This window comes from Hemiscyllium ocellatum, chromosome 1 (assembly GCF_020745735.1).
Source record: "Hemiscyllium ocellatum isolate sHemOce1 chromosome 1, sHemOce1.pat.X.cur, whole genome shotgun sequence".
Taxonomy (NCBI): Eukaryota; Metazoa; Chordata; class Chondrichthyes; order Orectolobiformes; family Hemiscylliidae; genus Hemiscyllium; species Hemiscyllium ocellatum.
The window spans coordinates 9,018,445-9,035,944 of record NC_083401.1 but is presented as its reverse complement, the minus strand read 5'-3'; the positions used below and the strand labels follow the sequence as shown (position 1 = coordinate 9,035,944).

The 17,500-nt window shown below is 45.3% G+C and overlaps 1 protein-coding gene across 3 annotated transcripts in view; it reads right to left on the bottom strand.

Moving 5' to 3' along the window:
* Positions 1-581: 581 nt before the first annotated feature.
* znf638 (zinc finger protein 638) overlaps positions 582-17,500 on the bottom strand; it is a 149,559-nt gene continuing 132,640 nt past the window's right edge. For 2 of the 3 annotated variants that reach the window (XM_060833880.1, XM_060833906.1), the window contains exons 19-24: positions 15,119-15,181; positions 11,831-12,023; positions 9,191-9,706; positions 3,516-3,635; positions 2,503-2,624; positions 582-889 (exon numbers count right to left, since the gene is read on the bottom strand). In XM_060833880.1, the coding sequence (XP_060689863.1) occupies positions 821-889; positions 2,503-2,624; positions 3,516-3,635; positions 9,191-9,706; positions 11,831-12,023; positions 15,119-15,181 (1,083 nt within the window). In that variant the 3' untranslated portion in view covers positions 582-820. The remainder of the gene's footprint in view (positions 890-2,502; positions 2,625-3,515; positions 3,636-9,190; positions 9,707-11,830; positions 12,024-15,118; positions 15,182-17,500) is intronic. The other variant, XM_060833965.1, reaches the window with a different exon arrangement.

Below are 17,500 nucleotides of genomic sequence, written 5' to 3'. Positions count from 1 at the left end.
AGCGTCATTAGTGTGTTCCAGGATTCTGACACCAGCAACAGTGAAGGAACACTGATATTTCAGACTCATGGCAGTGAATGTTTGAAGGGCAAGTCTGAATCTGATGCTCTTGTCCTTGGGTTTGGAAGGTGCTGTTACCAACATCCCTGGTAAATGGAATGGATGTTACTGGATGTGGTGTCAATCAAATGGACTGCATTGTCCTTGACTGCACTCATCCAGTCAACTGGGGAGCATTCCATCACACTCCTGACTGGCAATGCCAGTGAATGTCAGGGTTCACTTTTACACTGCATAGTCAGAGTCACACCCACATGGTAAAAGACTGCCCAGATAATCAATGTTTATGGTCAGAGACTGTACAATCACACTACATACAGCCAGAGACTGTCCATACAGTCAATGTTGACAGTCAGAGATTATCCATACAGGCACACTGTACATGGTCAAAGACTGTTCACAGCCACTGAATCGTCAGAAACTGCCAAAGTCAAACTGTGCATGGTGAGAAATTGGAACAGTCTACATAGTTGCACCAAACAAAATAAGACTGTGAAAGAATTTAAAGCAAACACTTTCACTAGAACATAATTGTGTTTAATTGATTTATAACAGAATCGCCAATTGTTACAACAATTTATGTAAAAACACAAGACAACAATACTAACCCGAAAACAAGTTTCCATAATCGTTACAGCGTGGAAAGATCATTTGTACAATGTTGTAACCATCTAGTTAAACCAGTAAATTAAGAGAAAGGGAACACTTGGACCCAAAATATACTTTGACTGAAGTTAGTGCTGGGTGGGTATGGCTCACGTCACTTCTCCTGCTTGGCCATGCGTTCCTGCTGCTTTCGGAGCTCTTCTTGTCGCTGTGTCACATATTTCTGTAAATTAATGCGCATGTTTTATGTTTAGTGCTCATTTCTCTTGCAGAGCAGTGAACGTTTTGAAAATCTTTTTGTTTAAAAGTTACTGTTGCCTATGTGGTGACCCAGCACATCATAGTCATTTAACTGTAACCTGCAGACATTTAGCTGCTTATAGATTCATCACTTTTCAAAAAAGCGCTTGCTATGTGCAGAGACATTCTATAAACAGAGAATACCTTAATCAATTGAACTCTGATGGACAAATCACAGCACAGCTCCCTCACCGATTACAGCCCCAATTATCATCTACATACAGCTCTATTCCTTTGCCCTCCAAACAACAAATGTTTGACACAAGTGGACAGTATGTTTCTTATTCAAAGTGATTCACTTATTCAGAAAGAATGATCTTGAAAGGCTTCCCAGCACTAAGGTGAATCACAGGACTGATTTTTCACTTAAGAGATTCCCAACACACTGCTCTTGGCATTAAGAACATAAGAAATAGGAGGAGTAGGCTGTCTGACCCAGACAGCTTGCTCTGCCATTCAATAAGATCAGTGCTGATCTTTTCATCGATTCTGCTCCACTTATCCGCCCTCTCAGCATAACCTTTAATTTCCTGTTCAAAAATCTTTGCCATAAAAACATTCAACAAGGTAGCTTGAACTGCGTCATGGATGGACAGAGATTCTACAGATCAACCACCTTTTGGGTGAAGATATTTCTCCTCAACTCAGTCCTAAACCTGCTCCCCCTTATTTTGAGGCTATGTCCCCTAGTTCTGATTTCACCCACCAGTGGAAACAACCTCTTTGCTTCCGGCCAATTTATTTCCTTGATAATTTTATATGTTTCTAGAAGATCCCTCTCATTCTTCTAAATTCCAATGAACATAATCCCAGCCTACTCAATCTCTCCTCATAAGCCAATCCCCTCAAATCCAGAATCGACCTGGTGAACCTCCTCTGCACCCCATCAGGTGCCATTACATCCTTTCTCAAAACTGTACACGGTACTCCAGGTGTGACCCTATAACAGCTGCAGCATAATTTTCCTATTTTTAAACTCCATTCCTCTAATAATGAAGGATTATTTTCCATTTGCCTTCTTAATTACCTGCTGCACTTGCAAACCAACTTTTTGTGATTCCTGCACAAGGACACCCAGGTCCCTCTGCACAGCAGCATGTTGCAACTTTTCACCACTGAAATATTGTCCATGTTGCTGTTAATCCAATCAAAATGGATACTCTCACATTTACCAACGTTGTACTCCATCTGCCAGACCCTTGCCCACTCACTGAACCTCTCTCTACCCCTCTGCAGACTTACAATGTCCTCTGCCCACTTTGCCACTCATGTGTGTCACTTGACACACTACTCGGTCCCCACTCTAAACCACCAATGGAAAGCACTATCTAATCACAACCAAATACAGATTATTCCAGCATTTAAACCTTACTGAATCCACTCCATTTAGTAGCAGCCTCACCAGATCCACAAAATAGGATGCAGTGGCAACAGAGTAGCAGCCGGAGTTGAGTTTTGGTAATGCTTCCTCAGGAATGCTGTTGACTAATAAGCAGGCCTGCAGTTCAGCATTCCTGACTATAGTGAAATACTTACCTCCATATTCTTGTAGTGCAACACAGTGCCACAGTGAGTCACCTTGGCAGTGTCTTCATTCGTGTAGAACAAAGAACAAATCTGACAGAAATATCCGGTCTTTGGAACAATGAACTCAACACCTGCAGAGTCAGAGCAAAGGTCAGCTGTGATCTGAAATGTTCCGAACATTGATCTCAAAACCCCTCACTCATCACAGTCTCACGCACTCGATCTCTTCCCACACTGCATATCTGACAGTCACCCCCAATACACAGGCACTCTGCGTGCACACCCTGTCCAACACACAGGCACTCTGTGCGCACAGGCACACCGCGAGCGATACCCTTCCTAACACACAGGCACGGTGCATACAGGCACACTGCGTGCGCACCCTCCCTAACACACAGGCACACCGCGTGCGCACCCTCCCTAACACACAGGCACTGTTTGCGCACAGGCACACCGTGAGCGATACCCTCCCTAACACACAGGCACGGTGCGTACAGGCAAACTGCGTGCGCACCCTCCCTAACTCACAGGCACACTGCGTGCGCACCCTCCCTAACTCACAGGCACACCGCGAGCGATACCCTCCCTAACACACAGGCACTCTGTGCACACCCTTTCTAACACACAGGCACACTGCGTGCGCACCCTCCCTAACACACAGGCACTCTGTGCGTACAGGCACACCACGTGCGCACCCTCCCTACCACACAGGCACACCGCGTGCGCACCCTCCCTAACACACAAGCACTCTGTGCGCACAGGCTGACCATGCACACACCCTGCCCAACACACAGGCACTCTGCATGCGCACCACACCAAACACACACAAAATAAAAAGTGGCTTAAAGGGAGAAAACAAGACACAGGATAAATAAGAGTAATTTCCCCAGGAGGCTAACACTCTTGACACTCTGGTGGGTCTCTGTGGAAACACTGTATTCTGGGATTCACAGATAACGATTACATTAATAATGAAATTATAAATCCAAGCTGCGCATGTAACAATCTTGTACACAACTCACCAATAGGGTTGTTGGGTTTATAGGGTGGCATTTTTAATTCCGTAATGGTGGGCCCAGCTAACTTTGTCCGCTTTGCTTCTGGTTCCACCTCAGACGTTGCCTCTCTTCTCAACTTGGCATCTTAAAAATAAAATGTATTAGCATTGTTAAAAATTCCTTAAGCTAGTTCATTTAGTAAAGGGGGCCAGGGAATTGGTGTTTAGGTTCTATCAAAAACCTTTAGAGATTTGCCTCAGAAGAAGTTCATAAATAACTACATGAACCTGAGAGACTGCTGATTCCACTTAAAGGAAAATACCCTCAGGATCAGTGAGAGACATATTGACAAATCCCCGGGATCAGTGAGTTACAGACACACACCTGTACCGAGAGATCCCCGGGATCAGTGAGTTACAGGCACACACCTGTACTGAGAGATCCCCGGGATCAGTGAGTTACAGACACACACCCCCGTACTGAGAGATCCCCGGGATCAGTGAGTTACAGACACACACCTGTACCGAGAGATCCCCGGGATCAGTGAGTTACAGACACACACCCCCGTACTGAGAGATCCCCGGGATCAGTGAGTTACAGACACACACCTGTACCGAGAGATCCCCGGGATCAGTGAGTTACAGACACACACCTGTACCGAGAGATCCCCGGGATCAGTGAGTTACAGACACACACCTGTACCGAGAGATCCCGGGATCAGTGAGTTACAGACACACACCTGTACCGAGAGATCCCCGGGATCAGTGAGTTACAGACACACACCTGTACCGAGAGATCCCCGGGATCAGTGAGTTACAGACACACACCTGTACCGAGAGATCCCCGGGATCAGTGAGTTACAGACACACACCTGTACCGAGAGATCCCCGGGATCAGTGAGTTACAGGCACACACCTGTACCGAGAGATCCCCGGGATCAGTGAGTTACAGGCACACACCTGTACCGAGAGATCCCCGGGATCAGTGAGTTACAGGCACACACCTGTACCGAGAGATCCCCGGGATCAGTGAGTTACAGGCACACACCTGTACCGAGAGATCCCCGGGATCAGTGAGTTACAGGCACACACCTGTACTGACAGATCCCCGGGATCAGTGAGTTACAGGCACACACCTGTACTGAGAGATCCCCAGGATCTGAGAGTTACAGACACACACACACACACCGGTACTGAGAGATTCCCAGGATTAGTGAGTTACAGACACTCACCTGTACTGAGAAATCCCGGGATCAGTGAGTTACAGACATACACCTGTACCGAGAGGTCCCCAGGATCAGTGAGTTACAGACACACACCTGTACTGAGAGATCCCCGGGATCGGTGAGTTACAGGCACACCTGTACTGAGAGATCCCCAGGATCAGTGAGTAACAGACACCCACCTGTACTGAGAGATCCCTGGGATCGGAGAGTTACAGACAGGCACACACCTGTACTGAGAGAACCCCGGGATCAGAGAGTTACAGACACACACACACCTGTACTGAGAGATCCCTGGGATCAGTGAGTTACAAACACCTGTACTGAGAGATCCCCAGGATCAGTGAGTTACAGACAGACACACACCTGTACTGAGAGATCCCCGGGATCAGTGAGTTACAGACACACACCTGTACCGAGAGATCCCCGGGATCAGTGAGTTACAGGCACACACCTGTACCGAGAGATCCTCGGGATCAGTGAGTTACAGGCACACACCTGTACCGAGAGATCCCCGGGATCAGTGAGTTACAGACACACACCTGTACCGAGAGATCCCCGGGATCAGTGAGTTACAGGCACACACCTGTACTGACAGATCCCCGGGATCAGTGAGTTACAGGCACACACCTGTACTGAGAGATCCCCGGGATCAGAGAGTTACAGACAGACAAACACCTGTACTGAGAGATCCCCAGGATCTGAGAGTTACAGACACACACACACACACACCGGTACTGAGAGATTCCCAGGATTAGTGAGTTACAGACACTCACCTGTACTGAGAAATCCCGGGATCAGTGAGTTACAGACATACACCTGTACTGAGAGATCCCCAGGATCAGTGAGTTTCAGTCACACACCTGTACCGAGAGGTCCCCAGGATCAGTGAGTTACAGACACACACCTGTACTGAGAGATCCCCGGGATCGGTGAGTTACAGGCACACCTGTACTGAGAGATCCCCAGGATCAGTGAGTAACAGACACCCATCTGTACTGAGAGATCCCTGGGATCGGAGAGTTACAGACAGGCACACACCTGTACTGAGAGAACCCCGGGATCAGAGAGTTATAGACACACACACACCTGTACTGAGAGATCCCTGGGTCAGTGAGTTACAGGCACACACCTGTACTGAGAGATCCCCGGGATCAGAGAGTTACAGACAGACACACACCTGTACTGAGAGATCCCTGGGATCAGTGAGTTACAGACAAACACCTGTACTGAGAGATCCCCGGGATCAGTGAGTTACAGACAGACACACACCTGTACTGAGAGATCCCTGGGATCAGTGAGTTACAGACACACACACACACACACACACCCCTGTACTGAGAGATCCCTGGGATCAGTGAGTTACAGACAAACACCTGTACTGAGAGATCCCCGGGATCAGTGAGTTACAGACAGACACACACCTGTACCGAGAGATCCCCGGGATCAGAGAGTTACAGACAGACAGACACACACACCTGTACTGAGAGATCCCCAGGATCAGTGAGTTACAGATACACACCTGTACCGAGAGATCCCCAGGATCAGTGAGTTACAGATACACACCTGTACCGAGAGATCCCCAGGATCAGTGAGTTACGGATACACACCTGTACGGAGAGATCCCCGGGACCAATGAGTTACAGACACACACCTGTATTGAGAGATCCCCAGGATCAGTGAGTTACAGGCACACACTTGTACTGAGTGATCCCAGGGATCAGAGAGTTACAGATATACATACACACACCTGTACTGAGAGATCCCTGGGATCAGTGAGTTACAGATACACACACAACTTGTACTGAGAGATCCCCAGGATCAGTGAGTTACAAACACATACAGACCTGTCCTGATAAATCCTCAGGATCAGTGAGTTACAGATACACACACAAACTGTACTGAGTGTGACAAACAGCTGTACTGACAGATGCATGTAACACCTGAGACTTTATGAAAAGGGTCTCAGAGTACAAACACAAGTAGGGTTTGCTAAAGCTGCATAGAGCACTGGGTTCAGTCTCAACTGGAAAACCTTTGGGCATCATGCTTTAGGAATGTGTGAAGGCACTGGCGAGTGTGCAAAAGAGAAACAGGAGAACATTTCAAGGGATGAGCAATTTCCATAATGCAGATAGACTGTGAAAGTCGTAACTTTTCCTTCGAGAAAGATGAGAGAGAATTTGATAAAGGTGTTTAAAACGTGTGGGATCTTGAAAATGTTGCTGCTGGGAAAGGGGGATTTGTGTTATGAAGAGATGCTGGATAGGCTGGGCCTTTTTCCAACGGGAAAGAGATTGACAGGTGACCTTACAGAGGTTTATAAAATCATGAAGGACATCGATCAGGTGAATGGCAAGGGTCTTTTCCTCAGGATGTGGGAATGCAAAACCAGGGGGCATTCTTCTAAAGGTGAGAGGAGAAAGTTTTACAAGGGACATGAGGGACAACTTTTTTTAAACATAGTGTGGTTGATGTGTGGAATGAACTGCAAGACAAAGTGGCACATGCAGGTACAGTTACAACTTTTAAAAGATATTTGGATAACTACATGAATAGAAAAGGTTTGGAGGGATATGGGCCAAGCACAGGCAGGTGGGACTAGTTTAGTTTGGGAACATGTTTGACATGGCCTAGGAGGACTGAAGGATCGATCTCCATGCTTTATGACTCTGATTCTATAAGTGGGGAAAATCCATTTGTTGAAGAACTTGGAATCAGGGTGTATAGGTTTAAGGCAATTGGTAAAAGCAGCAAAGGCGGAATGAGCAAAACCTGATACATCAAACATTTAAGAACTAGAATGCAGCGCGTGACAGTGTGGTAGAGGCAGGTTCAGTCAAGGAACCAAGCTGTGTTTAATGGTCACAATGACCGAGATAAACTGAACTTTAAGTTCCAGATTCATTAAGTGAATTAAAATTCCATCAGCTGACATGATGGGATGTGAACCTGAGTCCCCACAGCCTTTGCTGAGTGTCAATATTACCACTACACCACTATCTTCTTCATAATCTTAGATCAAACCACCCTATCTTTCCAGGGATTATAACTCCCTGCAGTTACATTCTTGGGAGCCAATGTCTTTTCTAACGTGTGGAGTCAGAGCTGTGCGAAGTTCTCCAAGTGTACTCTGATAATGGCTTTGCATAACTGAAGCATGACTTAGACTCTTAAATTCTATTCTTCAACAGAAAAGACTAATGTTTTATTCTCCGTGAAATCCTAAATCTCTGTGGTTTTGAATTTTGCATCATTTAGAGAATACGATAAATAATTGAGCCCCCAAGATAGGTCCTTGTGGGACACTAGTCATATTCTAATATTTAGTTGTATAAGACTTTAGTTAGGCCATATTTGTGTGGCGTTCTGGTCACATTCTGGGAAGGATACAGAGGCTTTGGAGAGGGTGCAAAAGTGATTTACCCGGATAGGACCTGGATTGAAGTCTAACAGCTACAAGGTGAGATTGGACAAACTTGGACTGATTTCACTGGAGTGTTAGAGGCTGACAGGTGACATGATAGAAACATAAAAAATTATGACAGGCCTAGATACGGTGGAAATGTCAAATACTATGAGACACTGGTTTGATTTTGATAAATTTAATCACATACACTGAGATACAGTGAAAAGTATTGTTTTGTCTGATAATCAGACAAATCATACCTTACATCAGAGTAATGGAACAGAATGCAGAATATAATGCTACAGCCACAGAGAAGTTGCAGAGCAAGGCCAACTCTAATATAAGAGAGGTCCATTCATAAGCCTGATAAGTGTGGAAGCGTGTGTTCTTGAATCTGTTGGCATGTTTTCAAACTTGTGCAGCTTCTGCTTGATGGAAGAGGGTGTAAGAGAGTATAACTGGGCTGTGAGGGGTCTTTGATGATGTTGGCTACTTCCTCAAAGCAGAAGTTAGTGTAGAGCGAGTCAATGGAGGGAAAAATCTTTTTTGTGATGAATTAGTCTGTTCACAACTCTCTTGTGATCTTGGGCGGAGCAGTCGGTGTACTAATCTGTAATACACCCAGATAGGATGCTTTCTATGGCATGTCTGCAAAAATTGGTAAGAGTCATTGTAGACATGCCAAAGGTGAGAGGAGGAAAGTTTAAAGGAGGTGTGAAGCATGCTTTCCTTTTTACACAGAGGGTGGTAGGTGCCTGAAATGTGCTACTAGGAAAGGTGGTAGAGCCAGAGATGATAGTAATGTTTCAGAGGCATTTGGACAAGACACATGAATAGGCAGAGCATCGAGGGACTCAGACTTAGTGTAGGCAGATGGCATTAGTTTAGAATGGCACCATAGTTGGCACAGACATGGTGGGCCAAAGGTCTGTACTGTTCTTTGTTTCATTGAGAGTATCTGGCCATTTTGTCCATCCTGTAGCCTGCCAATCAGCAAGTTTGTCAATAATTTATATTCCATCTGGAGCTTCAGCTTGAACAGTTCATTTCCCAATATAAATCACTCACCTGCTCGCTGCTCCAGCCTTGTCGACTTGGTGCTGTCTCCTCCAGAGCTAACAGATGATGCAGGAGTTGGGGTTAGACTGCTGGGTTGTCCCACTGTTTTGGAGGAAGGTTCACCATCCCCACCCAATGAAGGTGCTGCTTCCTTCTTGCCAGCAATGGTCCCAGCTGCTTCTGGTTTGGAGTCTGAAAGAGGAAGGACTTTACTGGGTGCCGATGCAGGGGTATCAGATGGTTGTGCTGGAGCTTTCTCCGATTCAGCCTCCATAGGCTCCTCCTTTACAGTTGTCTCAGCCTGAAGCTGGTTTTCAGGTTCAGCTTGGGAAGCAGACTTGGCTGGGGGCTCAGCCTTGGCTTGGAAAAGGGCCTTGGCCTGGGGTTCAGTCTTAGCCTGGGAAGCAGTCTTGACCTGAGGCTCAGGCTTGGCTTGGGGAAGGGCCTTGGCTTGGAGTTCAGGCTGGGTTGCAGATTTAGCTTTCAGATCCGTCATCTCCATCACCGTTGTCGATGTATCACTTGCTGTGGGACAAAGACATGGTTTCTTGTGAACATGAATGTGTAAAGTTAGACCAAGTTGACAACCCAGGAAGAGGCCTTTCAGTCCACCTGGTCTATGCTCTATCTCCACCATTTTCTGCAATTAATTCTTTTCTAGGATGGAAATGCAGTTACAGTCTCCCCACATCCAGAAGGTGGGAGTAAGGTTATCACAGGTATCTCAAAATAGCATTCTTCATACTTCCCTAGTAATGCCTTTGGAGCTGGGATTTAACTTAGATTAGATTGCTTACAGTGTGGAAACAGGCCCTTCAGCCCGACAAGTCCACACTGACCCGCCGAAGCGCAACCCACCCATACCCCTACATTTACCCCTTGCCTAAGGCTACGGGCAATTTAGCATGGCCAATTCACCTGACCCACCCACACATCTTTGGACTGTGGGAGGAAACCGGAGCACCCGGAGGAAACCTACGCAGACACGGGGAGAATGTGCAAACTCCACACAGTCAGTCGCCTGAGTCGGGAATTGAACCCGGGTCTCTGACTCTGTGAGGCAGCAGTGCTAACCACTGTACCACCGTGCTGCCCACTAACTTAACTTAATTTTGAATAACCATCCTTTGTGTTGTACAGCCCAGTTTCAATCATTCCTGCCTCAGCCCAGATGTTATGGAAAATCTTAAACAAAAATTAAGGATCCAAAATATGGTAGCTAAATTTACCAATGCCACTAAGGTAGGAAAGTAAGTTGATAGGAAAGTAAAATTATATAAAGTAATCTAATTAAATGAGTGGGCAATAATTTAGCAGATGGAATACATGGGGAAATGTGAACTTATTAACTTTGGGAGGATAAACAGAAATACTAGTTAAATGGACAGAGATCACAAAACTCAGTAGTATGAAGTATTCTGGTAAAACAATCACAACGTTAACTTTGGGTTCCGCCTCCACCTATTGATTCACTCTTTTCATACCCACCCCTCTCCCTCGCCATCAACTTAAGTACCAACCTTTCCTAGCTATCAGTTCTGATGAAGGGTCATCAAACTTAAAATGTTAATTTTGCTTTCTTTGCAAGGATGCTGCAAGAGAAGGGAATGAATATTTGTGGATGTGGTGCTAATCAAGCAGACTACTTTGTCTTGGATAGTGCTGAGCTTGCTGAGTGTGGGGAGTATTATAATATACTCCTGACTTTTACCTTGTAGAGGTTGACAGGGCTCTTGCTGTGGGATTTCTTGCATCTGATCTGCTCTTTAAGCCATTGTATTTATATGGCCAGTCTAGTTCAGATTCTGGTCAATGGTGATCTCCAGGATATCCTTGGTGGGAGATGCAGTGATGCTAAGGCCACTGAATATTGATATGATCATGGTCTCACATTTGTTACTTGCTACTTGTCAGTGCAATCCTAGATATTATCCAGGTCTTGCTATATTTGAATATAGGTACTGAAGTAGTCCATTGAATTGCGAATGGTGTTGAACACATTTCAATTTACCTTCCTACCTTAGTATCATCGGTAAATTTAGCTACTATCCTTTGGATTCTTTATTCATTGTTTGAGACCTTCCATAGAAACTGGGCTGAGACAGGAGTGACCATACGAACGGTGTTAAACACCCACATTTTTGACCTTATGATGGACGAACATACAACTCAACATTCAGAGAAACAAATCTATTGCACCATCATGGAATTTATAGCACAGGATAAGTTATTTGGCACAGTCCAACTACAACACAAGATTTCCAATTTTTTTTCTCTTCTCCCAACTAAATTACCCAATTCCTTTTAAATTATACTGAAGGAAAATAACAGTAGATACTGGAAATCTGAAATTAAACTTTCAAAATACTTTGCAGGTCTGTCAGTACCTGTGAAGAAATAGTTCTGTCTGATGAATTGGCAAATGCACCTCCAGCATTTTCTGTTTATATTTCAATAAACTACCAAGATATTCAACTTTACATACTGTATATTGTCCTCCATCACAGTTCAAACACAGGACTGGAACCCTGGACGTGTTAGGTGTGCTGTCTGGATGGACCCAGAGATTCTGTGGAATGTGTAAATTCTGATTCCTGGGCCTCACTGGTTGACTGTTACTGTGTGACAAATCCAGGACAATGACTTTACCTGGAGTTGGTTCTTGTTCCTTGATGTCCATTGCTGCCTCTGTCTCAGCCTTTTCTGTAGGTTGGGCATTGGTTTTAAATTTACCTTCAGGAATCTGATCTCCAGAAGTGCCTTCCTCTTCACCCACTTCATCTTCACCCACTTCATCCACAGTTACAAATTCATCCAGGTTAAAGGGAAAGATGTCCTTTTCCTTTGCAAATTGAAAAAAAAAACATATTTCTTAGAAGGAAATTTCAGGACATTAGCACTGGTTAGTCGGAAACTTCCTATTTTAACTTCCTTCTTGTTTAAAAGAAAATGGTCTGTTCACCCGCCATTTGTGCAAGAATAAAACAGGGCCGCTGCAAATCAGCTCAGAAGGCATTTAGGGTAAATGAAGGGAGTTGTGCTGAAAGCATCAGAATGGAATATAATCCAGTACAGCTCTCAGTTTTGGGCATGAGATCAGGAAAAAGGTACAACAGTACCCTGGGAATGCAGTCAAATCATTCTCATGTAAAAGCAGGAAAATTAGAACCTCATCTACGCCCTTTGCATTAAAATAAAGCCACTGATGCCCCGAGGTGAGGCTTTTCTAACATGATAGACTTACTTGCAGTTTCAGTGCCATAACTGTACAGCTCCATTCCTCCCCAAATCAACAGAGTGCTTCAGTCATAATTCACGATTTTACACATCTGTGACTCCAAGATAACTCTGTGCTGTCCTTTGTCCAATTCTGTACTCCTCTCTCTCCCTGATGTTTGCACCCTCCTGCTGTCCTGCCACTCCCTTGCTGTTGAACAATCCATTCTTTCCCACACCTGCCATCTCTTCAAGCCTCCTCCCTTCCCTTTCTTCCAGTAGCGCCATCCACTCCACCACCTCTCACCAAACGATCTACTCTGGCTCCCCTGCTTGTTCCATAATCCAGGTTGTGGAAAGATCACATCTTTTTATTCTTCTTTATTTGGATTGTGGACCAGAATTGGAAACAGATATTACTTTGACCCCACGTGCTATAAACTAGTTCCTCTAATCAGTGACTGAAGAATCAGTGTGTCAATCACCCAGTACATTTAGTAAAGAACTGGAAGGACTTCAGTCATATTTTTAAGGTGAGGGGAGAAAGATTGAAAAAAGGCATGATGGGCAATTTGTTTTAAATACAGACAGCGGTTCGTGTTTTGAATGAACTTCCAGAGGAAGTGGCAGATGCAAGTACAGTTACAATATTTTAAAGACATGTAGATAAGTACATGAATAAGAAATATTTGAAAGGGTATGGGCCAAGCGCAAGCAGATGGGACTAGTTTAGTTTGGGATTTTGTTTGACATGGACTGGCTAGACGGAAGGGTCTGCTTCTGAGCTGTATGGCTTTGTGAAAGAAGATGATCAAAGACCAGAAGGGCTTGGAAAAAAGAAGAAAATGACTCCTCTTTGAATCCTGTAAACTACTGAAATTGCTTGTCTGCAGGCCTATGTAGGAGTTTAAAAAGTGGTTAGAATTCAAGTGAGTAGCTCGCTGGAGTGGATTAGGAGAAGAGTTTAGCAGCAAAGGTGGTTGAGGATCAATGGCAGATGTTTAAGAAGATAGTTCATTGCTCAGAGTAAAGATATACTGCAGTGGAAAGGAGGATTCTAGGAAAGGGATGTCAACCATGGTTAATCAGGAAGTTGAAAGATAGACCCCTTGACATTAATGCTGTTATCAACAGTGAATCCTGTGAGTTACCATTGACCAGAAACTCAATTGACTTGCCAGATAAACACAGTAGCCACAAGAGCAGACCACCTCCTGACTCTCCTAAGCTTGTCCACCATCTACAAGACACAAGTCGGACTGGAATGCAATACTTCCCACTTGCCTAGGTGCAGCTCCAACAACACTCAAGAAGTTTGACACTATCCAGGACAAAGCAGCACATGTGATTGGCACTACATCCAAAAACATCCACTACAGATGCTCAATTGCAGCAGTGTGCAGTTCAGAAATTCACCAAAGATCTTCAGACAACACCTTCCATCTAGAAGGACAAGGGCAGTAGATACACAGAAACACTCCCCTCCCCCCCCCCCCCCCCCCCCCCCCAAAAACCACCACCTCGGCAAGTTCCCCACCAAACCACTCACTATCCTGACTTATGTCAGTCACTGCCACTGGGTCAATATTCTGGAAACCCTTCTGTGATCGCATTGTGGCTCAACCCAGAGCAGGTGAACTGCAGTGGTTCAGGCAACAGCTCACAACCACCGTCTCAAGGGCAGGTAAGCATGGGCAATAAATGCTGGTCAGCCAGCAAAGTCCACAATCCACAAATGAATTAAAAATAACTTTTCTGAACCCTCTCCAATTTAATAATGTCCTTTCTATAGCAGGGCGACCAGATCTGCGCATAGTACTGAAAAAGAGGTCTCATCAATGCTCTGTACAACGTTCAACCTCTAAAAGTCTGAGAAATTAAGGCAAGTATGCTGAACACCTTAACCACACTGTCTACACGTGATGCAAATTTCAAAAAATTATGTACCCGAACCCCTAGGTCTCTGTCCTTTAACATTACCCAGGGCTTACCTGTACAAGTCATGCTTGTTTAATCAATATGCAATACCTCACATTTATCCAAATTAAATTCCATCTGCCACTCCTCAAGTCTTTGACCCAATTATCAAGGTCTTTTTGTAATCTTAGATAACTTTCTTCAAGGTCTACTATATTATCCATTTTGGTGTCATCCATAAACTTACTAACCATGCCTCCTATATCATCACCCAAATCACTCATAAATGACAAACAAAAGCAGATGCAGTACAGATTCCTGTGAAACACCGCTGGTCACAGGCTTCCAGTTCACAAAACAACCCTCCTCCACATTCTGTCTTGGCCAAAGTTCAAATATGAATAACTTCTACTTGGGAAAAGGTGAAAAATGACAACTTAGGAACCATAAGACAAGATTTGAAGAGCAGGGTTGAGGAGATCTGACGAGGAGCAGAATAGAAGGAAGCAGCAGGGTGAGTAGCAAGGAAAGAGAGCAGGTTCAAAATGAGCATAAGGAAAGGAGAGAATCAAAGCAGCACTAACCAGAAATAGAGAGAAGGTAATAGGAAAAAGTCAAGAGATTTGGGGTGCCAAGAGGAGAGGAGAGAACAAACGGGAAATGGTGGGGATGGGGTCAGAGAAGATGGGGGAAGGAGGGAAGGCATGAAACTGAAGGCAGTGTGGCTGAGGCATATGGTCAAAGATAAGAATGGAAAGTTAGGATAGAGCAAGAGCAGACTGAGAAGTTGAGAGAGAAAATCACCGCTTCTTTCTTTGGAATTTTGCTGCTAGTCTTGCGATCTTTAATGCTTCTCTCAGAAGTAGTCTGAAAAACATGAGAAGTTTATCATATTTTTTAAGATGATCTTCAAACTACTCCCTGTCCTGCGAGCTTCCATCAACAGGTTCTGACAATGACTGCAAAAGGAGTTGTGAGAGAGAGAGAAAGAGACAGAGAGAGAGAGAGACAGAGAGAGAGAGAGAAAGAAAAGAAAATCAGCTGGGGGCAAAAAACAGGGAATAGAAAAATAGGGACTGTCGCAGGTACTCAGCCAGGGAGGGAGGGAATGAAATAGAGTAAGAGCATGGAAGACAGACACAGACAGAGTGACAGGGAAAGAAAGTGGTGTGGGAGTTGGAAGTGCAGAGATGAGAGCGCGAGCACAAGAGAGCAACGCAAAAAGAAAGGGAACAAAAAGGGGAAGAGAAGGGAGAGCGAGAGAAGTGAAAAAAGGAGAGATGTGATAGGGTGCAGGGAAAAGAGAAAAAGGTAGGGAGGGAGGGAGGAAGTGAGAGAGTAATGTAGAAGCGAGGGGAAGAGGTGGACATGGAGGCGGGGGAATTGGGGGAGTGGGGAGGTAAGGGGAAAGAGAGGCGAGCTGAGGCAGGGAAGAGGTGGGATGGGGCAGGAGAGGAGGCGATGCAGGGCGGGTGCAAGGGCGAGATGGGGGGGACGAGAGCTGGACGGGGGCAAGAGTGGGAAGGGGGTGAGAGTGGGAGGGCAAGATGGAGGTGAGAGCGACAAGGGGCAGGAGCGAGACGGGATGGGGGGGGGGGGGGGGGGCAAGGGCCGGGCGGGGGCGAGACGGGGCAGGGGAGCCATGGTGAGACGGGGCGGGTGCAAGAGCGAGACGGGGGCGAGAGTGAGACGAGGCGAAGGGTTGGAAGAAAGAGTGAGTGGGGTGAGTGTGGGCAGGGAGAATGGTGGAGGAGAGCAGGGGTGAAAGAGTGGGGAGGAGAGCAAATGGGAGCTGGGATTGGAGTGCAGGGAGGCAAGGTTGAGGGTGAGAGAGAGAGAGAGATGAGCAGAGAGAGAGGAAGCGGGGTGGGAACAGACTGAAAGGGAGAAGGGGAGAGTTAGAGAGAGAGAGAGAGACATGGAGGGCGAGAGAAAGGGGAGTGACATGCTGACAGGAAAAGTGCATGAGAGAGGGGCCAGTGATGTGCTGAAAGGGAGCAGACTAGCGCAGATGTGATATGGCAGGCAACATATTGTCCCAGTACCTGGTATTGGGACAGACTGTGCAATGGGTTTGGAGCTAACTATGAATTAAGATGCTGATGTTAAAAGCAAGTTAAAGACAAATGGCGGGAGGTTCCACAAGAAATGGTGTTTTGGGATCACTGCTGTGCATAAACCATTTCTATTCTGGATTCTCAACTACAATTCAAAATTGAATAAACCACATTCTGAGGTTCATTAATACTGAGGGATACTGTGGCAAACTACATGGAAATGAACAAACTTAAAGAAAAGATGCACAGTTTCAACATTGGCAAATGTGAGGAAATATTTTCTTTTTTGAGTAATGAAAATATATCCAAATTGGACAGAAGTGCAAGCAGGTAAATCACGACAAGTAGCAACAAAAGATTGCAAGACTATAATAAAAGCATCAGGGTCTTGTTTCAGAGGAGTACAAAACAGAGAAGTATGCATTGAAACTTGGCAGAGGACTGTGAATGTTTGTGGTCTACAAATCTCTGAAAAGATAGAGAGAATGGAGAAGGTACAAACAGGTTCACAAAAGATGATGCCATTATAGGCAGTTATACCCATAAGAAAAATCTGAACAAGCTAGTGCAGAGGACTGAGATATGATTTGTCGTAAGAGTGCAAAGTCCTCCGGGTGCTCCAGTTTCCTCCCACAGTCCAAAAATGTGCAGGCTAGGTGAATTGGCCATGCTAAATTGCCCATAGTGTTAGGTGAATGGGTCTGGGTGGGTTACTCTTCGGAAGGTCGGTGTGGACTTGTTGAGCCGAAAGGTCTGTTTCCACACTGTAAGTAATCGAATCCAAAAAAAACACACAGTTCATAATGTAATATGTTACATAAGAAACTCAGAATAACTGTCTTTACCCAAGAGCAGCAAAGCAGTGTAATGTTACACAAGAAATGATTGATGCGGTGGCATGATGCATTTTGGGGGAAGTTGGATAATCACTAAGGAGGCGGCTAGAGATGAACATGCTGACAGGACGACATGATGAAGAGTGTGAGGAGATTTGTGTTAAACATTAGCACCAGCATGGACCTCCCAGGCTGCATGGCCTGTTTATGTGCTCTGCACTTGATGGAACAAGCTGAGAATGCATGATGTGCACAAATCACATGATTGGTGCTTCTAATAAAATATCATTTTT